General features: G+C 40.3%; 2 protein-coding genes across 2 annotated transcripts; both read right to left on the bottom strand.

The window, feature by feature from the left end:
• Positions 1-164: 164 nt before the first annotated feature.
• Positions 165-3403, bottom strand: LOC110057372 (uncharacterized). The gene has a single exon (XM_020763956.2). It carries the CDS (start codon positions 3126-3128, stop codon positions 1251-1253), a length of 1878 nt encoding a protein of 625 aa, XP_020619615.2. The 5' UTR covers positions 3129-3403; the 3' UTR covers positions 165-1250.
• Positions 3404-9353: 5950 nt separating this feature from the next.
• LOC110057246 (uncharacterized) lies at positions 9354-22875 on the bottom strand. Its single transcript, XM_020763832.2, has 8 exons — positions 22498-22875; positions 19946-20153; positions 18292-18596; positions 16523-16663; positions 14793-15115; positions 12315-13463; positions 11657-11930; positions 9354-11220 (listed from the first exon to the last, which is right to left on the bottom strand). Exons 1-8 carry the CDS (start codon positions 22669-22671, stop codon positions 10795-10797), a joined length of 3000 nt encoding a protein of 999 aa, XP_020619491.2. The 5' UTR covers positions 22672-22875; the 3' UTR covers positions 9354-10794.
• Between the last annotated feature and the right edge of the window lie 33 nt (positions 22876-22908).

Genomic DNA, 22908 nt, shown 5'->3' with positions numbered 1-22908 from the left:
GCTCGCCTAATGCCAAAATTAAGGAAAAATTGAGTTTACAATAAACTCTTTAACATTACATCACGTGAGACGCTTCCTAGTGTAGTCCACTCAAAATTATTTACATGAGTTATCTTTACCATGTAGTGCACCTCAGCGTGCACAGGAAACTACATACAACCAACCACGATTTCTTCAGTGCGTATATTCAACTGAATGCGTATAAAAGGCTGTGATCCCTTCCCTGAAGCAGGACCAAACATTCTCTGTCTTCAACAAGCTCAGTCACGGTATTTTGGCCACGAACAAAATAACCTTTAAATTGAAGAACACTTGAAAATAGTAGTTTACTAAGATTGAAAAACACCAAAGAGATAATAATACAACGTAAACGAACAAGGTTGCTTTGGTTACGGATTAACAAGATTCACACGCATTGCAAACGTGTAAACTAAGGCTAGACATTTCAAGACGGGCAAACCGTGACGTAGCTCCTTGAAAATTGGGAAGTATATGGCGATCTCACCTGGACGGCTAGTGTAGCAATATGTACAACACACGTGCGAATCTTTAACCTTTCAGTTCTTTTGTTTGGCGACATTTTTGCTGCTTTTGTCGCTTTCTGCAGCTCTCTAATGTACTTGCTATTAAAAATTCTACGGTTAAGGTGGCTCGATAGTCTAAAAATGGACTTTTTGGCTACATTTTTTTGAACAGTTACATTTATAGTCACATCATGTTGAATGTTCCACAAAAAAAGTAGGTCTAAGGTGTTACTTTTCTCTAAGCTGGGGTGCATGCGTCAAATTCCAGAGGAGCCACACCCTCTAAAAGTACCACACCCATTTCCGACTGCCAAATAATGACTATATTTGTGGCAAATATATCTTTGCTCTATTACTTGCTATGGAGCTAAAATTTTGCAGGCTTGTAGTACCCTTTTACAGCTGTGCAATGACCTATTTTCAGGCACATACTCCAATACAGTCATGAACTGTCCCTTTTCAAAGGAGACACAATAAAAGTGTTCAAGGTCCTTTCATATAAAATGCAATTACTCAGGTTAAAAAACATCGCAAGTCATACAAATAGGTCATTGCACAGTTCTATTAGTGAGTAAAAATCTGTGAAAATTTCATTGCCATGTGTAGAATATTTCTTGAGATATCACTGACACAAGGTTTAAAATCCTCAGAAATCGGGAAAATGAGAAAAATGCAAATAAAGTGGACCAGAGTCTTTCTGGAAGGAGTTAAGTATCTTGGGTAGCCTTAAAAGGCACCAGCTTCATAGTGCACACCCTCCAAGGCATCCAAGTGATCTATGTATCCTTTCTTGAAGTTGCGAAGCTGTTTCCGCCTTCTTTTTCCACCTTCTGTGCTCTTCCGCCGTGAATGCCGAATCCGGTTGTAATCAAGTTTTTTGCACGCCCGCGTACAGTGTGCTCCTGGCTCAATTCCAAGCTCTTGTAGGACTGAGTTGATGGAGCTTGCACCATCATTGAAGTGAGACACAGCAAGAAATGTTGCAAGCTCCACCACTGCTAAACCAGAGTGAGTTTCTTTAGTTGCCCGCTGCCAGATGAGGGCATTGATGGCCTCATTTTGGTTCTGAGTGCCCCCATGAAGACAGCGTGCAAGAAGATCTTCATCGGACAAGGCTTCAAATGTGGGCAAAATAGCATTTGCTACAGCCTTTTGAAGTGGGTGCTCATGCTTATAATTAGAAGGTCCTTTAGCGATGTCTCTCTGAAATCCGCACCAAGAGTTTTCTCCATCTGGACACAGGTCATGATCTGGGCTCTCATCCGTTGACTGACTGTGATGCCAGATTGCCATCACAGCATTCTGCATGACTTCTAAGTTATGGGTGTTATCTCTTATAGCATTTCCAAAGTAAACTTGGAGTTTGTTTATACGTGATTCTGACAGCCGACCAGTGCCACCAAGAGTCTTTCCATCCTCAAGGCGCCCTGCTCGCTTTTTCAATGACCGAAGTCTTGAACCTAATCGCTTCTGGACATGGCCCACACATTCAAGCTTTTTTACCTCAACATCTCCATAAACAGCTTGTTCCACAATTAGTTTGTGAGCTTTGCTGTCACCATCCCCGAGAAATTCAGTGTAGCGCACAGAATAATTTTCCACAGAACGTTGGAAAATTGAAAGCATGCCAGTAGCATCCATTGACCCTGAGGAACCATAGTGATTCGCTTGGCAACGGTGTTGATGTCCTTCCCACCACTCTCGAAACTCAACAGTTCCTTCCTTTGCTCTCCATCCCATGCATTCTCTGCACTCCTTTGACATCACTTCCACATCAAGCGCTTTCCCAGTCACTGTTGATAAGGCTGCAACAACCCCATATGCCGATGAGTAGCCACGTCTCCTCCAGGTCCCATCTCCAGACACTCCAATATTAAAAATCCCATCCGTTTCTGGCTCATAAAATTGTTTTGCTTCTTCAGCAGCATCTGTCATGCTTTTCGTGGCTACAGTCTGTGCAGCATTGCAAACAGCAGAAACATGATCCCTATAGGAATTTTCATTCATGGGTGGCAACATGTTCATGACACCAGCAAATTTTGCCAGGCCTTGGTGCCCAACTCCAATGTTTCTTGATGCCAAAACAACTCTCCTGTTCACCTCAAAAGCTTGACCTCCGTCCACTTTACTAGAAGAATAAAAACTGCTCGAGTACTTGCACTTTGAAGAAGCACACTTTAGGAGAAGAAGAGTCGCAAAACCCTTCTTGGAATTCTGATCTTCTTCAAAAACTATGCGACTATACCTGCAAAGCGGGCACCAAAGAGAACGGAAGACTTCAACGAGAACAGCGATGTCAATAAACCGAAAACCTTCTGGTTCATCTGGCTCCCACTCGTTTGAGCTTTCTTGAGAATCGCCAGAATCCTCATCTAGCTTTCTTATAGAAGCAGGCAGCGACCTAACTTCGGCTCGATCTGAAGATTGTCGCTTGGTTTCTTTCGCACGAGTGACATCTCCATTGTCAGACTCTTCGCTTTGTTCCATAGATTCCTGCTCATTCTCGGTCGGATTATCCTTCAAATTCGCTTCTCTTGTGTACTTGTTTCCCGTAAACTTCCTTTTCTTCCGTCTGACGTTTCTTAACTTTCTTTTTGGAGGCATAATTCACTACAAATCTCGAGGTAAATTTCGAAAACAATCGCAAACTCCAACCACGCTACGTTCCAACGCTAAGTATATCATGTAGTTGCACTAAAATATCCTCTATCAGCTCTAAACTAGTTACCAGGCTTCGGAATTTACTAAGGTCCCTCAAACAGCAATTTTTCGGCAAAACAACAGCTGGCAATCGAGGGATTTCGCCGAAAACAGACGCGTAAACAATTGGGGTTTCCATGGCAACCAAAGAAACAGTTTCAGATAAGGCTTAAAAAACCAGGGAAATCATAATAAAATGGATAAAAAAGATTATTTTGTGAGACTAGAATGTTTGTAGATGGCAAAAAAATATATTTCTAAAATAAGAAAATTTTGCGATTTTTCGGCATGACACTGAGGGGTCACTCGAGACAATTATATTCATTACTATTCAAGGAAATAATGGCAACTCTTCTAAGAAAACAATAACACTAAACCTGTCCTGATCGAGTCTTTTCCAATGCAATTTGAAGGAGAGAAGACTCTAAATTTCACTCTACAACGACGGTTGAGCATATATATTCACCTTTTATACTCAATCCCTTCTTTGAAATCGGTTTCTGTGCATCCAAGCGTTCGATATGGGCTAGTAACACTTGATTTCGTAACCTCGATTTCGTCGTTTCTTCGTGAACGTTCTTCGTGTACGTTCTCTATGTTTATTGATAATCATATCAGTTGACAAACAGACAGAAGTATTCGATTGTCAAAAACTAACTAGGAGAATAGTTTATAGCTGGGGACTCAGACTCAGATGTCTAATGCTCTGACACCTCTCAATTTAAACGGCTGATTTCGAGGAACATCAATCGTTCCAACAAGCTAAGAGCTGCTCCTTCAGTTAATCATTTCTCACTTACATTCACATTTGAAATTTTGCCAGTCATGAATTCTGAAAGAGCGCCTTGCTATAAAAGACACCGATATTGGCACAAAAGATCGGTTAATGTCAGGTTTTAGGCCGCATGACTTGCTTCAGATATCGAGTTCCCACTCCAGACCAAAATTAATCGTGTCGAGCTTTAATTCGACCGTACGCGTTCAGCCTGATCGACAAAATCTCACCTCCTTTGCTGTCCAGCTGGATTTCTTCTCTGGCAGTTTAAGCGTCTCTTTCACTCGCTGCTTCATCTCGTCCACACCAAGGGACTTCATTGTTTGAACCATGTCCATGATATCGTCGATATCGTCGATTGCTTTTTCCGACATATTCATTAAAGATACTTTAAGCGAGTAGAATCTAAGCTAAATGAATCACAGTATCACTCAGAACCACGAATTCGAAAGGCTTCACGGCCGAGATGTCTCTCGTTGTAAACTGCAGTTAAGTTGAAGACTTTTCTAGTAGGTCATACAACCATCTTTTCACAAATATGGCATTTGAAACGCTGTGGCGCGTCATTGGCTGAACTATGGCTGGTTTTCACATGACGTCACTAAAATTCGAACTGCAAAACTATTGATCGTCCTGCGATTTTACTTTAATGATGTATAAGAGCAGCTGAAAACTAATATTCATACAAATTTTCGCTCCGAATGGGTTCTTGGTTTTGTGATACACTACGCTTGAATTTCTAAGCTCTTGCGTGACGCGGCATTTACATGACGGCCTAGAGAGCTGTCATGATGGTTAAAAAAGTGACTTATTTCGGGGAACTTGGCTATCTGAACAGTTCATGTCTTAGAAAAAGTAATATTTTAATGTTTTAGAGTTCTTCGAGGGATAAATTCACGCTTTTGTAGCAAAACTCAGTGACAGATGTTTCTGTTGGTTTCCGGCCGCCATGTTGGTGCTCATACGGATGGGCACCAGCATGGCGTCTCCATACAAATCTCTATAAATTTGGGTAAAAAGTTCTCCGCGTATCTCGCATAAGAGAAATTGCTGTGACCAGAAGTTTGGCGAGAGTCTTCGCATATTTACCCTCTTTCATTTCTCAGATTCTGGACTTTATCTATTGACCGGTTTTGATTTTTATTTTGATATATTTTGAATTGCGTGACACTGAAAACCAGCAATTGCCAAAATAACAACGTGACACATCACGCAACATATAGCCAATCAAAAGATTAGATTGTTGAAATGTGTCTTAGATAGAGACCACCTTCCTATCTGCAAAGCTCAAGGCAATGAAACTTCTCTGGCGTTTATGGCTGTCTGAAAATTAACAGTCACACACCGAATCGGGATTTTATATGATCTTGAGCGAGACCGGAAGTTGCATTGATGTTCTTGTTATATTTGGCGCGGCCGGTTTTAGATTTTGCGGTGTAACATTTTTCATGATTAGTCAACAATACTGTCACACTAGGAACCGTTAGAATGCCGGTTGTCGTCGGCATTCTGTTATAACTATATCGATGCAAATGATGCAGTCTGATTCGCCAAGCTATTGTGAGGTCACCCACGGCATTCTCGGAGACCCAGGGGCAGTACGTTGAGGCAGGACGAAGTCAGCCCGGCAAAAATTGAAGTCACGAAAGTTTATAAGTAAGGCGGGAAGACCCTCTAGGAAGGAACGGCTCTGCAAATGCTGGCCCCTGATTGGGCGCAAAAAATAAGCATTAGCATAAGCGAAAATCCGATATCTTGGTTTACTGTATCGAGGAGGTATGGAACCGAAAATGAGTCAATTATCCATTCTGCGCATGCCTACGTAGTAACGCAGACTCTGGGAACGAGATTGGTATGTGTTCTGTGGGCGGCTCACTACCGCAACCGTGGGTGCTTACCATTATGCCAGCCACATCGACCGGTCAGAGACAAGTGGAACAACCAGGAGCAACATTTTCCAATCAAAGGCGGGCCAATCAAGAGGAATGGCTCTTATCATTTTTAACTCCGCTAATGACGTAGTCATTAACCCGAGATGTAGGTGTGGATGGAACACGACACTCCTTCCTTCCATCCTTCCGTAAGTAGATGTAGTACTGTAAGTAGATTAAGCAGTTGTATTAGTATTGTAAGTAATATATGTTTATGTATTGTAACCATTATAAGTGTGTGGCAATAGAAATTGAATTTTAAAAAAATAAAAAACTAAAGTGATAACTTAGGGCTCGAATAACTCTAGCTTATTTTTAGTTCGAAATCGATCGATGTGCTGGACGAATTCTCGACTGATTAAAAGCTCCAGATGATATTTCATTGCAAAGCAAACGCTGTATTTCGGTAAATGCTTTTTTATAATGCTTTTTAAGCATCGGAAAGGCAAACGCTGTGTTTCGGTGAAAGTTTTTTATATATAGAAATAACAGGAACCTTCAGCGCAAACCTCAACGTAGCAAAACAAAGGGCTTAATGAGTAGCACCAGATGTGGTTCTTGATACAAAAGGATAGCAATTATTTAGACTTTCAGTAATATATAAACACAGAGGGTGTATCCTGGGAGAAAGCGAAAACCAAAGCTATACGTGTATTTATAATACCATGGCCAATGCAATAGATAGTGTTCTGTGGTTTCTGTGGTTGAAGATCTCACTCACGATTGGTTATTACACAATAAACATTCCATGTATTTTATGTGTTTACGGTTTTGTGAGTTTGACTGTAATAAGTATTTCTTTGCAAAACACTTGGGAAACTTTGCTTAACCCTTAACAAGTAAGCTGTTTGTGGTATTTCTGTGTTATGTAGTTTTGACTTGCACGAGTCACAACCAGCAAGTACAACATAAAAGATTTTGTTTACTCGCATCACTCCTCTCCTCTTGCCAGGCAAGCTTAAAATGCATAGGGCTGTTTGTACTTCAAGCAACATCATTTACTTAAACCTGTTTGTTTTTCAATTTTCAGGGTAGTTATCAGACACGACTTTCCGCTTTGCAAGCTAATAAGTTCAGAAGCTAAAAGTTATTTTCTTGAGTCAAACAACTCCTTCATGTACATGTAGAAGGAGGTGCTGTTTTCCCTTGGCTGATAAGCCTTATAGGCAATACAGGTACTTAAATCATTAAGCTATTTAGTGAACTTCTAGGTTCCAATTTGTTTGAAATAAAATTAATATTGAGACGTTCGTGCTAAAAAAATATTCAATGTACGACTCAAATCTTACCTACTCTGACCTCACGGATGAAATCTTCGTTCGCCTGTGACATCATCATTTTCTAAAATCCAAAACTAAAGAGCCACCAAAGTTTTTATCCTCATCAGGCATAAGAGGGGTGTAAATATATACCTGTTAACAACTTTTCAGCGTAATAGCGCACTTTGTCTGGAAACAAGCACATTTTGAATTTCAGTTTTATGGCGGTGCGTAATATAAAGCTACGAACGCATTTGTCAAAAAATATTGACTTATCTTGTGACTTTTAGCCTTTTCAGAAGTTTAAGTATTAGGAAAAGTGCTCATTTAGATGTTTGCCTAATTAGTTCAGATAGCCCAGATATCCAAAGTAAGTTCCAGATGTTTTCACTATTTGCCTGCCGCGATATTGGTGTACAATGGAGGTACACCAACATGGCGTCTTCATACTGGGCTCTGTAAATTTGTGCAAAATATTTCGAAAAATATCTGAAGCTTTGGAAAACGCACAGCCTGTAGAGCTAAAACTTGGAAAAGTGTCTGCTTTATTATCTCCTATAACATCGCAATTTCTTGAATTTATTCACTGAATAGTTTTCGAATTAATTTTTTCGTTGTGTGACAGTGCAAACGAAGAATACCAGCTCTAGAACTCTATGTCTACCACTTTTTTCCTTATTTAATTAATTAAAAGTCATTTGCTTTTATGCTTATTCAAAGTTTTCATCAGCGATGTATATGCTTTCATGAAAGGTCAGCACATGCATCATGTTTATCAGTACCATAGTTGCATCTTGTATCATTAATTGTTGAGTACTGTTTGAGAAGAATCAAGAACCATTCATTTGATGTATTTCATGTGATCTGAAGAGTTCATGCAAGTCTTCTGGGTTGTCTTGCAGGTAGGATTGTCAAAGTTTAATTAGCAAGTCTGGAGTATGTAAATTTGGTATCTTCCTTACTTACTTTGTATAATCGCAATCAACAGATGACACTGGAAGATCTTCCTCTCTTTCCTGACGCGATGTCGTTCGCTATTGCAATAGGCCTATTAGGAAAATTCTTTCAAATATTATCCTTGCAACCTTTTCATGAAATATATGATCCTCTTCAGTCTGGACTGAACAAAAGAGTAACTTTTTGCAGTGTCTAAAAACTGTTTCCGGCATTCTATCTAGTGACTTCGAGTTTATGCTGATTGTCCTGGTGCAAATAATTATAGACATCCTGATCTTCCATTTAGGTCTTAGAACTGTTTACGTTCCAGTTAGTGGCTTTTCATGTGTTTTCCTTAGTCTACATTGAATGTGCTGGTTAAAAAAAAACTATACGCAAATACACAAATGCACAACAAGCCACAAAATTGTGTATACCCAGTGGGCGTCGCTTTCGTGTAGCTAAGGTTAAAATCAGGATGGCAGAATATGTTATTGATTTCTTAGACCTTTCTCCTTTTCCTTGAATTGTGCAGTTGAGATCTAACCAACACGAAAATTTACTAGCTGTTGTACATGTTGAACAGGTGTTGAACATAAGTTTGATAATTAAATATATTTTAATACATTATTGTCTGGCCCAGCTTGTGGGCTCAGGTAGTAACGCGGACTGGAAAGAACGCGGACTGTAATAAGTCGCTCGATTGATTTCGGAGTTTGACTTATTTATAATTATACTTGAGCAGCATGAATTTTTTTCGTAGTTTTACTGTTATGAAAACAAGGCTCCTCTGCCTGCTGAGAGGCTCTCTTGCTTGTATATTCAGTGGTGTGTTTAAGTAAAGAGGGTTTGTGGGAAAATGTGTCGTCGAACCGAAATTTCTTGTATCCCGCGTGGTTTTATAGGGTTCGGAAACCTTTATAGGTTAGTTTTGTCCGGAAAATAACATGTTGCTGCTTACCGGGAAAATTGGCAAAAAAATATAAATATCGTAACTTCTTCTCCTTTACTACCCCCATGTTTTCAAACTTGGACCCTGGCGGCGGAGCCAAAACTCGCGCACGTTTATTGCATTTTTCCGCTCTGAACTCGGGCGACCGCATCTTCCGAGAATTTCGCATTTTCCCTACCCGGCCTCCGTCTTTCTTGGCCGTGCCAGACTTTCTGAATGCTCGGTTCTACACCTTGCACCAGCTGGCCGCGCCAAAAAAACACAAGACACGATCGATGAAAGTAAATTTAAAGTTTATTCTAATTATTATTTTTTTAATGAAAAAGTATGTCTTTTAATCAAATTTTAAACGGGTCGTAATACTCCCTGTTTGCATTCACGTCGGTAACACCTATTTGACTAAAATCTATGAAGTCGTTTTAACCTCTTTGTCTATGTTATAAATGTTATGTTATATGTCTATATTACCCGTTCCACTTTAAAGTTCTACTTGTTTCGGGTGTCTTCTCAATTCTGGACGGTTATCGGTTATGACACTCCATCAGTTGACCAAACGTAACTGCAGATGCTATTCTACAGATGTCTCAGCTCTTAGGGCAGTAAAAGGGTTTGCCTAATGGTTGGCGTGTTGGATCGTGGATCAAGCGAATCATGTCCAAAAGCGGATCGGAGTTTCTCTGTTATGTTCTTGAGTAACTTTTCACTCTTCATGTGTAAAAATGAGTCCCGATGAACTTCAAGTGTACTAACCTGACAAAACATAACAGATTGAGGGTCTAGACGGAGGTGTTGACAGTCAAACTCTGGATTGACCAGGGACCAATCCAGAAAGAGCACCAGTTCTGCTAGTCGCTCCATGCAACGTTTACTGTTCGCCTATTTATCTAATCGGATTTCCCTGTTGTTTCGAAGAGTCATTTTCAGGTTATCAATAAGGATAAATGATTTCCGTTGATAGATAAGTAAGTTTTCTTGAGAACTCAAGTCTGAGAATTGTTTTGATTTGATCGATATTGACACAAAATTGACGAAGATTAAGAACGCAGCGCGACCGAGTGGCCAGCTTGTCGGACTCGCAATCCAGCGGTCCAGGGTTCGAGTCCCGCTCTGACCACTACCTGGATTTGTTTCTCGGTAGCCCCGGAATCAAATCCTCGGCCACGCTTGTAAATAGCCGACCGGTTTGCCTTCAGCCAGTTGGGATTCTTACTAACATAATGTTATGTTCAATTTGAATTATTTGTTCCTGTTGTTTGCTCGGCCCTTCTAACACTTGTGCTATAAACATTGCCGAGGGTAAATAAAGGTTATATATTTAGATATATAGCAATAGGTCTAAAATTTCAAACTAGAAGTTTAAGGCTAATAACATTATGGTATTCCACTAACCCAAACACACAAGACATTTACGTAATATATCAAACACGAAAGATGGGGTTTGACCACATTTCCAAAGACCGAGAAGAAAGTTAAAAATACAAGGCGCAGCAGAGCATTTTTGACGAACTTCGAGGTGTTTGGAAGCATGGTCAAACACTGTCTTGAGTGTTTGATATATCTTCTCAATGAAAACGAAAACGAAGGAGAAAACGGAAAAATGAAATCGTAAAAATCTATGCTAATTAAGATATCCAAACACCGTCACGGTCTTGATTTCCTTTGTTGAAACTTAATGAATCATTAATGAATTTGAGAATGCTGTTTAATATACTGCCAATCATTGCTGTACGTTCAACTGTACGTCAGATAAAAAGACGGTACTATACAAGTTGGTTAACTCATTGTGACACGTCGCGGCGGTTGGTCGTTTCTCTACCTGGCCATCCCAGCAACGCTGCATCAGATTTTGCCACTGATCTGGAGGCATCCTGGAGCCCTGAATATGGGACGGTCTTACACCTTCAACCACTTTGTCCCAAAACGTATTGAAATCTCCTCCCACATCCATGAGGGCTCTTCGACCATACCACATCTCCCACATCATCATGCCAAAGCTGTACAAGTCCGCCTTGTAGTCGTACACACTGGATCTAATCACTTCCGGTGCGACGAAGGCAGGTGTTCCGGCCATGGTACCTGTGATCATCTTTCCTTCTTTGGATACACCAACATCGGCGATCTTGACAACATCTTGGAGTGATATCTGTACAAGAGTACAAATTATAAAAAACATACTATCACTTTTGTGTCGTTGAATAACACAGGTCAAACACTAATACAACGTCTTTTAAATGCATGATCGCGTTAAAATACAAAATTCTATTTTAACCGCGATACTTTAGCCTAACATGAAGGAATAGGATCGGAGGATTTCTATTCCCTATGAATGGGAAGCTGGTCCATCGCAGGGTTACCCCCAGCATTAAATTGGCCGGCACCCATTTATACACCTGGGTGTGTGGAGATAGGCACTGCGAGAGTAAAGTATCGCGGCCAAGAACACAGCACATTGTCCTCGGCCAGGGTACAGCCCGGACCACTCGATCCGGAGTCGAGCGCACTAACCATGAGGTCTCGTCTGAGATAGAGCCACCTAAAATTTACCATCGCAGTAAAACTGATACATCTTGTTTTCTTACCAATATGTTTTCCAACTTGAGGTCCCTGTGGACGTACCCCTGGTTGTGTATGTATTCCAGTCCATTAGCGATGTCTTTCGCCCATCGGATTGTAGTTCTCTCGGTGGGAGGTGTTGAGGAGGGCAACCTGGCTGGTATATTCTTAGGATTCAGGAAAATGTGTCTCATCAAGTTTTCCTTGCACAGCTCCATCACTATTATCGCCCACGCCTGGTCTCCTTCCTTCAGCAGTGATGAACCATAGAACTTCACAATGAATGGATAATTCAATTTCCTGCGATAGGCAAAAAGTGAGTTTACAGGTAAAATTTTTCTTTTTGTCTTGTATTGATACGAGAATAATACGTGACCCATATAATGATTCTCTTGTATTGTACATATAACGGTTTCCTGGAAGAAAAACGGAATTGTAAAACAGATTACTTTCGATTCAGTGCAAGCTAGTCACAATTGTATTCTGGAGTATTTCTTTTCATATGTTAACTGTAGATTGATTTCCTTGCAAAATTATATGTATTTTTAATTATTAAGTGAAGTCTTGCTAAGCAAAAATGTGTGGAGAAATCAAAGAGGATACGTAAGTTGAGCATCACGCCTTTTATATATATAATGATGAAAACTTTCTGTCTTAAAATGTAGTGATAATAGTCAACTTTACCTCAATGCGTCCGTTTCAGCAAGGAAAGCACTTGCGTTGCAGTCGTTTAGTTGCTCTTTCCAGACTTTTAAAGCCACGGGTTGCTCTTCTTCATGAAGCTTTAACTTCCCTCGATAGACAGAAGCAAAGGCGCCTGTTCCAAGGAGCGAACTTCCATCGTCCTTCCATTCCAAATCGTTGCAACTGATGTCCATGGTTCGTACCTCCTTGATGCCGAACATGGCCATGCGATCCCTCAGCTGCAAACTCCTCTGGTACAAGGGTCTATAGAAGTCTTCTATTTCTTTCTGTGAACGGTTCTCATCTCTCAGCTGTTGACACAGCATTTTATCAGCCTCGATGAGCTCAGGGATACGAGCGACAACTTGCCTGAGACACACTTCACACTCTTTCAGCTGCTCCACCACGTACGACCGCAGATTCTGTTCCTCGGCAGCTTCAGTTAAATATTCTTGTGAAGCTTTCGCCATGAATCCGCTTTTGTCTTTTTCGTACTCTCTGGTTTTGGCCCAATCTTCATACTTCTCCTTGACGGCCATAGCACCAACCACAGGAACACTGACTATCAAGACAACCAGACCGACTGGAACCCAAATGGGACTTGTGACGCCTATGATAACTCTTTCGGCCACGCTAAAGTTGTCTGGAACCAGGAGGTCACTGCTAGGACTAGCGGCATCCTTAGCTACAACGGAGCTCTCCAGAATTCGAAGTTGTCCCTCGACGAGGTTAAATCGATCCTGGAAGTACTGGATTAGAGATGTGCGAGCATCTGAAAAGACATGTTTCTCTTCTTCCCAAGTTGCGATTACGTCCTGAAGCCGCTTCATAATAGCTTTTTGGATGAAGTTTCTGGTGACCTCCCAACTTTCTTCTGTGTTTGGAACGTCATCCAACGTCCATGAGGTAAATTTTCCCACAACATCTGAAGACTTCAGATATTTGGAGAGCGTACTAACAGCGTAGTCTGTCTTGTTCTCCAAGTATTCCTGCAGCTCATGGCTAACGGAACTCTGCTGTTTTTCAATCATCAATAGGCGTTCAGTGATAAGCATCATTCTCTCAATAACTTTTTGGCGATCTTTGTGAGAATTCTGAAGAAATGCCTTGGTGTGGTAAGCCATGCGAGAAAGGAGGTAATCAAGCCACCTGAAATAAAAAAGCAAACTTGTGAGCTGTTCCTTATAGTTTGGAAAACGCACTCATTTTAACTCATTTTGACTCGATCTGTTCGCATTAGTTTAAACTGCCCCGGTTTATAGTTTTTATACAGTTTTTAACTCAGTTTTTATACATTTACTTTTTACTTTTGAAGTGATTTTTACGTGCGTCGGATGTAGATAGAAGACGTGATGTCTTCTTGTTCTTCTTGTTATTCCAACACATTCCTGGCCTGGGCGATTCAAATTTCCTAGAGGGATAAGCCCAAAGAGGTCTTGGATTCCATAATGACACGATTTCAATGACCGTGAAGTCCGGAACTCATAACAGATCGAATCAAAATCTCAAACTTTTGTTTCCATGGAAGAAGATTGGTTTGATAGCTGAATTACGCAATCTGGATTCTGAATTTAACCCGTGTACATCTCCTGGATTCCGAATTTCAACCCAGAGACAATACCTCAGTGCTGGGCCCCGATTTCCGGATTGCATTTCATTAGAGACTCCTAACGGCTCATCATCGGAAAGTTTTTACCACACAATATGACTTTTATTTTGAATTGATGAGAGCATACTGTTTGAGCAAGAGAGCGCCGTTTGGATTTGATGTGAGTGCGGAAGAAAAGCACTCTAGGGAGAAAGACGTCATGTACGTTTTGCGACTTCAAGGTGGCGGCCACATATGCAAAGAAATTATCCAGCGCTCAATCAAATAAAACGTCTGCACTGCAGGATAAATTAATTGGAACCAAAAATCTGAGTTTGTAGTGTTTCGTTTCGTCTATTCAAAAGTTACCTAGTGATCCATGCTTTAGCGTGCATCAGGGATGGAGTTATGATGTACGAAGGACGTTTGGAAAGCGTTTAAACGCGCACTGTTAGAGACGCGGCCGAGAGCTACCCTAAATTCTTTGCCGGCAGTGTTTTCCAACCTTTCCACGTGCATTATAACTAGATGATGCAGAAACAATAGGTCATAATCAAGTTGCTTTTACACACTATTTCAAAAAGAGTCTTGGTGCACAACCTTTCATATGGAAATGAGATTTTCTTGCACGTTCATTGTCTTGTCTCGCATTTCCAAATGAACTAGAACTCGTTTTCAAAGAGAGCAAAAAAGCAACTCGGAAATGACTTATTGTGTCATACTATTATCAAATGGAAATAATTTCTCTCACCAAACGGTGAAGTTAACTTAAAATTTTCTCACGGCATGAGCGAGCATCATTGGATACACGCGACGCATGCTTACGTCTTCAGAATTTGATAGCAAGGCTTTGCAAGCGATGTTATTTAACAGCGACTTGTCTTAATTACCTCCATTTAGTTTGTAGCCTTGCTTCGATGCTTTTCAAAACCATGGACTTGATGCCATTCATCAGGCCTGCAAATTCTTCGGTGATTATTCCAAGACCTTGCGCCTCGCTGGCATTGGTTGACGACATGTAGATGATCTGCGAATGTGGGTCCAGACTGGGCCAGCAATGTGTGAGTCTTTTGATGATGTAATCCTTAACCTCACTGGCCTCTCCCGGTGGCACTTGATCCCACTTATTGCACACGAACAGGGCTTGAGTTGACGATGTTTCCCTCTGCTGGTCAAGAGATACCTTTCTGGCGTATTCGATCAGTTTTTCCAGCTAAAAACAAGCAAGAGACATTTAAGGACATATTATTTTTCGCTTGCAAATATGCCTTGCAAGGCCTCCTCCGAATTATTAGTGTGAACTACTGAAACGTTTTCCTCATCGAGGAACAGGATTCTGGCTGGAGAAACATCACTGCGTTTCTAGAAATTAGGCCTGGGTCTGAAATGCTGATTTTTGTAGCCGCGCGGTATCTTATCCGTATCGGCTGAACATTACCAAAAACTAAGGCGTCCTATGTTCAACTCCAATTTCTTTCGCCAAAGTCCTACGGACGATTTGTATTCCAGTAGGGAGGTACAAGAAAAGGTTATGATCACTTAAAAAGCTTGATTGTCGTTCAGATGAATCTACACTGAAAAAGGTTTTACAGCTGCCACTAAACTCAGAAATTATTATTAGAAGTCACCTCGGTGGCCAATCAGAACTTTGGCACGGTTTAACAAAAGGAAATAAGTTGCAAGGGGGGTAACATGAACCATTAAGGGTCTAGCCACAATCCCGGACAAAAATAGTTGGCCGGACACTTTAGCTGGATCTGGTTACCACCCCTCCCCCCCCCCCCCCCCCTCCCCCAAATCAATTAATGCTGGAAAATGTCGCGTTTTTTCAAGAAAAAGGTAAAAAAAAATCACCAGATATTCAACATTGTAAGTGGGGGAGGGAAGAACCTGTTTCGTGTCTTAACTTTTTTGTCAGGTATTGTAGCTCTGCAAGCTTCCACAAGGAACTTGGTTGAGAGCTTCTGAGTAGCAGGAGAGAACTACATAACCAAGCTAACCAAATTTTACAAAATAGCTGAGAATCTTGGCCGCCTTAGTTAAATGAATTATTTCCCAAACTATCTAGTGAGTGTACACATTTTTGTCTTAAAGCAAGGTAAAATTTCGCCCAATTTCCTTGCTCAAAAGTCTTTTTAATTTTTCCATCCGCAGTCTGGCTGGAATTCTCTGGACCTTGATGTCCGAAACTCTTATCTCTTCACACTTTTAAAGCTAAAATAACTCGTTGTTTTCTGCGCAACGTTCGGTGTGTTGTTTGTTTGTGTTTGTGTGTGAGCCTCAATAAATGAGGCAAAAATTGTAATATAGTAATCCCTCTTGATAGGCTCTTAGAGAAAACAATGACAAATATATTTAAATAAGTAAAAACGTCAGATCAGGTGGCCTACAAATTACTCGTTAGGTGTACTGAAAAAACGGTGAATTAAGCTTATCGTGTATTAAATACTTGCAAGTATATTTTAGAAACCTGTAGGTGGAGATTTTCTGCATAATTAACACCACAACCTTGCCTTGAGGTATACATAGTTAACGTTTTCTATCAAAGTAGGAAAACAAAAAAATTCGCTTTTATTTCCACAAGTATTGTTTTTCGATGTTAGAGTTTTGTAGATCTTACCCTGTCTCGTTGTATTCCACCGGCGTTTACACTGTTGATTACGTAAATGAAAGCAAACGCCTCTGGAAGGTACTCTTTAACAATGTCGTCCATGATGCCAGACTCACCAACACCAGGACTGTCCACTATAACGATACCTTGCTGAAAAGGAGATGATGTGAGATGTATGAGGTAAAATATCATTTTTTAGTAGAATTCTACTAGTGTACTAATGCAAATGCTGCAATCTGATTGGCTAAGCTACTCGTATACTATCAGCCATTAGTATCACCCAACTAGTGGACTAATGCAAATCCTGCATTTTAATTGGCTACGCCACTAGAGGACTATTAGCAATAGTCCTCGAGTAGCGAAATTGGCGCAATCGAGCGTGACGCTTTCTTTCGGTTTATTCCCAAATAAGTATTTCTTCAACTTGCATTTGCTAAGTTTATTACTGCCTTTTCTGTCCGACTAGTTGGGTGATACTAAAACAATTAGACCCTTCGCCCTTAAGGGCCACGGGTCTAATTGTTAATTAGAGTGCAGTAGCTGTCGATCGTCCACGAAATGCGACTTTTTTATTGTTTTTCCGAAGTTCTGGAAGAAAGTTTAGATGTAAATAGATAATTAAATCAGTTCCTGAGACGACTGAAAAAAAGGAAATTGACGGTTTCTTGACTTTAAAAACTTGAAATTATTGAAAAACCGGGTGCGCGCGCGTAAACAACTGCAAAATTACCAAGGACAATTCAATACGTGCGATTTTGTTAAAGCCCGAAGTTCAATAATGCAGAGAAAAATAATTGGAAACCGTTATCTGCGTTAATTTCAGTTAGAATTCTACTAAAACAATTAGATTATTTGCTCTCGATTTCTATGAGGTGAAAGCTGTTTCGGCCTTCAGCCTCATCAACTATCACCTCATAGAAATCTCGAGCTCATAATCTAATTGTTAATTAGTATAAATCGCCAAGCGTTCTATCACGAAGGCCGTTCTCTGATTGGCTACGCTACTCACTATCCATTCTGTTGTAGATAGTGAGTAGCGTAGCAGTGTGCCGTTGTTAACAAAATGACGGCCGCTTCTTGGCGTTTTCGAAGTGTCTGTGAAGAGGATTTAAATAAAGTTTTGAACGACTTGCAGATTTATACTAAAACAATTAGATTATTCGCTCTCGATTTCTATGCATGATAGTTGACTCGGGCTGAGCCCTCGTCAACTATCACACGCTAGAAATCGCAAGCTTACAATCTAATTGTTTAATAGCTATGGCCAACGACACTAAATTGTCTCTATTCTTGCCTTAAAGGATAAAGAAATTTTCGAATAAACTACAGTGTCAGTATATTAAAATCAACGAATTTCAAAACAGATTAAAAACGTACTCAGTGTAGTTAACTAAAACCTAGTTTGGTACAATAAATAAATTATGGAACAGGGACATGGATTTAATTTTTCTTAGATAACAGATTGCATGCATCTTTAGTTATTGCACCTACAAGAACTTGAATTGCTTGAATTGCTTGTTTTTTGCATGTAACCGACACTGTAAACTGCTGTCATCTAAATGCCAATTAGGTTGCAGTGCCACTGCCATTAAACTTCAACACATCAGTTGTCATCATGCTCCAGGGAACCGGACTGCTGTAAGTTGATATGTCAGCAGGAGCCATAATGGCTCCTGATGTCACCTAGTACTCAAGGGTGTCATTAACGTTTTCGGCAGGAGGGCAACTGGTGCAAGATTATAAACATTGCCTTTTTGATATCTTGACTCATAACCAACCTTAAGCAGGCTGTGAGGGCAAAAGAGCTCAATCTTCTTGTAATCAGATCCCTTCTCTCGATCGGTCTTCACGTGTACAAAGGATGAGATCTCCTCAAGACAGGTTTCCCTAGACTGACCAAGCTGCACAGTCCTCGTGGGGAGCCCTGTCTGTGGATCTTTGTCTTTGAAGTGCGCTACCAGTGCGGGCGTGGTCCCGTATTTTAGCTCACAGATGGTAGACGTTGTGCTGAGAACGGAGTATGGAAGAAGATGTTCTCCAAGAATCAGGTTCAACAGGGTACTTTTTCCAGAACTTGTCTCACCTGGTAGAATAGTGTCATTTAGTACACAATCACATCTAATAGACATTTTTGTGGCATTGCAATGTTTTCGCAAATGACGATTTGAGAAATAAGGCGGAAGAAGAAGATCATCAAATGCGAGGATCATGTATAGCCTCAGGTGTTTGGTCTTAGATGGTTATGAGAAACATTTCAGTTCCCTTTCATTTAGAACAGCCCATCTTATTGCCTAATGGTGAGATAAGAAAATGATCAGCTCCTATTAAATTAATGAAGGTATTTTTGACGGTAACAGCCGACCACCATAAATGACACGGAATATACAATGGGCGACAAAAGTAATTGAGACGCTGAAGACATAATTGATCATCGCAGTTATGCGATGATGTAATTGCAATTGAGACACTTTTAGAAAATGACGCTTTTCGTTATTTAACCTGTCATTCTATTTTATTTGCATGTAGCGTTAATTCTCTGATACCCCCCCCCCCCCCCCAATTCAATGTTGTTTAGGCGCTGTGGTCTGTACAGTCTTAGAAATAGAAAAATCAACATTGCTTGCCAGAAGGAGGGTGGAGGGATGTTTCCAGGACGCTCGAAAATCGAATTTTACTGCGACGTGTCTCAACACTTTTGTCGCTCATTGCGGTTGCCAACCGTCAATTGTGACGAAAAAATTTTTTTTCCTTCTAGAACAACCTGTTGGAAATGGGCGAGATAATAGAACCAGTCAACTTCTATTAATGAAGACCTACAAAATCGCGCCATTAGGGTTATCACCAAGTCTGATTACTATTCTAGCGCTACCGCCCTTCGCGGTAGGCTAGGATGGGATAATCTCTATATCAGAAGGAAAAAGCAAAAATTGAAATTAATGTTTAAAACTTTGAATGATCAGTCTCCGGAGTACCTGAAAAGCCTATTTAAACCATTCAGCACGGACCATGGACTTAGAAATAGTGAAATTAAAACAAATTGGCTCTGCCTAAGCCCCGTACCGATTTTTTGAAACGTAGTTTCTGCTACAGTGGGGCACATTTGTGGAATAGCCTTCCATCTAACGTCAGAGCCATTAGATCTTTTATTAACTTTAGATATGAGATAAATTGCCAATTGTCCTCCTCGTACTCCTACACGGCAAACATGTAAATCAGTTTTTTGTTTTTTGTTTTTTTGTTTTTGTTTTAATCATGTAACTGATGTTTTTACCGTGTCTAAATAAAGTGTGTAAAGTAAAGTAAATAAAGTAAAGGTTTTCTTGAAAGTTGAAGCCAACTCCTGTTTTACGAGACCTTGAATAGTTTCGTCATGTTTTGGTGAATATGTCATGGTTAAATTAATCTCAAAAATGTAGATCCGTTACAACTCACCTGCAACAAGTACAATGTATTCCTGCTGTTTTAAGTTCCTTTTGTGCCAAGCGATTTTATCGCTGTAGTTTGTTACATTCTGCTCCAAAAGAAGGCGAATCTTGTCATCCATGCTGTTCAAACAAACCTCCGTATTCTCGTAGAATTCGTACAAGGTTTCTCTTTTTCTCTCATCTTCTTGTTTGGCGTCAGTTAACACAGAGAAGGGCTGATCATAGAAAGACAAAGTAAGAGTTAATAGTGTTAATACCCCAGGGAACTCCCATATGAAATGGTAATAGTAATAGTAATAGCAATAGCAATAGCAATAGCAATAGCAATAGCAATGGCAATAGCAATAGCAATGGCAATAGCAATAGCAATGGCAATAGCAATAGCAATAGTAATAGCAATAGTAACAGCACTGATAGTAAGAGTAATAGCAATAGTAATAGCAATAGCAATAGTAGTAGTAATAGTAATAGTAATAGCAATAGCAATAGTAATGGCACCAGCACTAGCACTAGCAATAGCAGTAGCAATAGCAATAGCAATAGCAATCGCAATCGCAATCGCAATAGTAATAGCAATGATTTATTTCATGTCGAAAACGCGGAAAGTGTTTGCACAATCTTCCGAGCCAGAGGCTCATGTTAAAAACGCTCGGCAACAAATAAATAAGATCTAAGAACTAATGACAAAAAATACTCAAAAGGCCTATTATTCTTTGCGTGCGAGTTCGATACGAGATGACAAAAATATTCAGTGACGCGGATATCGAATTTCTGGTATATGATTGCTTGCAAATCCCGGTAATGACAGCGAAATACCGTGATCTACGTACGAACATGTGCGAGAGAAACGTTCACAATTTTTTTCCTGGCGAGAAGGAATCCTTTACAGAGGATTGCTTAAAATCGATGTTATAAGTATTTTGAGCAACCAGCTGTCAAAATTAAGCAAAATGTCACAGTTATACGAGGCGGTTATGATTTAGTCTGGTCTAAAGGAAGAGATTCTATCTGTCTCAGAAGTAAATCATACAGACATCTGTATGACAACGAGCAAACGAATAGAATTCGCAGTCTCTTTAAAGTCATTTACATTCTGAAAACCGGCTAAACTGAGTAGGTAATTAACAGGTAGATGCGATATATTCTTTCCGGCAGTTGAAGCTGATTTACATCGGATGGTTTTCCTTTCCACGCTCGCCTAATGGCAAAATTAAGGAAAAATTGTGTTTACAGTAAACTCTTTACCATTACATCACGTGAGACGCTCCACTTAAAATTATTTACATGAATTAACTTCACCAAGTAGGCTTAGCTTAACTTCAGCGTGCACAGGAAACTACATACAGCCAACCACGATTTCTTCAGTGCGTATATTCAACTGAATGTGTACAAAACGCTGTGATCCCTGCCAAGCAGAACCAAACATTCCCGGTCTGAAAGGAGCTCAGTCACGGTATTTTGGCCGCGTACAAAATAACCTTTAAATTGAAGAACAGCTGAAGGTAGTAGTGTACTAAGATGGAAAAACACCATTTGAGAGATAATAATATAGCGTATATTATATAAAGGAGTCGAACAAGGATGGCTTAAGGATTGAGAAGATCCACACGGATTACAAATGCGTAAGCTAAGGCTAAACTTTTCAAGATTCACCCACCGTTAAGTAGCTCCTTCAAAATTGGAAAGTATGTGGCGATCTCACCTGGACGGCTTGTGTAGCAATAGGTACAACGCACGTGCGAATCTTAAACCTTTTAATTCTTTTGTTTGGCGACATTTTTTGCTGGTTTTGTCGCTTTTTGCAGCTCTCTAATGTACTTTCCATTTAAAATTCCACAGTTGATTCGACGTGACACTGAGGGGTCACTCGAGACAATTATTCATTAATATTCAAGGAAATAATGGAAGCTTTTCTAAGAAAACAAAGAACGCTAAACTTGTCGATCTTTTCCAATAGAATTTGAAGGAAAGAAGACTCTAAATTTCATTCTACAACGACGGTTGAGCATATATATTTACCTTTCATACTCACTCCTTGTTTTAAAATCGATTTCTGTGCGTCTAAGCTTCGATATGGGGTAGTAACACTTGATTTCGTAACCTCGATTTCGTCGTTTCTTCGTGAACGTTCTTCGTGTACGTTCTCTATGTTTATTGATAATCATATCAGTTGTCAAACAGAGAGAAGTATTTGATTATCAATAACCAGCTAGGAGAATAGTTTATAGCTGGGGACTCGGACTCAGATGTCTAATGCTCTGACACCTCTCAATTTAAACGACTGATTTCGAGGAACATCAACCGTTCCAACAAGCTAAGAGGTACTCCTTCTTCAGTTAATCGTTTCGCACTTACATTTACATTTGAATTTTTCCAGTCATGAATCCTAAAGGAGGGTCCTGCTATAAAAGACACCGATATTGGCGCAAACGATCGGTTAATGTCAGGTTTTAGGCCGCATGATTTGCTTCAGATCTCGAGTTCCCACTCCAGACCAAAATTAATCGTGTCGAGTTTTAATTCGACAGTACGCGCTCAGCCTGATCGACAAAATCTCACCTCCTTTGCTGTCCAGCTGGATTTCTTCTCTGACAGTTTAAGCGTCTCTTTCACTCGCTGCTTCATCTCGTCCAAAGTTCGCAATCCCGTGGACGGAACACCGAGGGACTTCATTGTTTGAACCATGTCCATGATATCGTCGATATCGTCGACTCCTTTTTCCGCCATATTCATTAAAGATACGTTAAGCGCGTATAATCTAATCTAAATGAGTGACAGTGTTACTTAGACCCATGAAAGACGTCACGGCCGAGATGTCTCTCGTTGTAAAGTGTAGTTAAGTTGAAGACTTCTCTAGTAGGTCATATGAACCATCCTTTCACAAATACGGCATTTGTAACGCTGTAGCGCGTCATGGGCTAAACCATTAACAACGTGACAGATCACGCATCATATAGCCAATCAAAAGGT

The sequence above is a fragment of the Orbicella faveolata genome, unplaced genomic scaffold (assembly GCF_042242905.1).
Source record: "Orbicella faveolata isolate gen_17 unplaced genomic scaffold, um_ofav_v1 contig_25, whole genome shotgun sequence".
In the NCBI taxonomy this organism is placed as follows: Eukaryota; Metazoa; Cnidaria; class Anthozoa; order Scleractinia; family Merulinidae; genus Orbicella; species Orbicella faveolata.
This window is presented reverse-complemented; position numbering and strand designations above follow the sequence as displayed.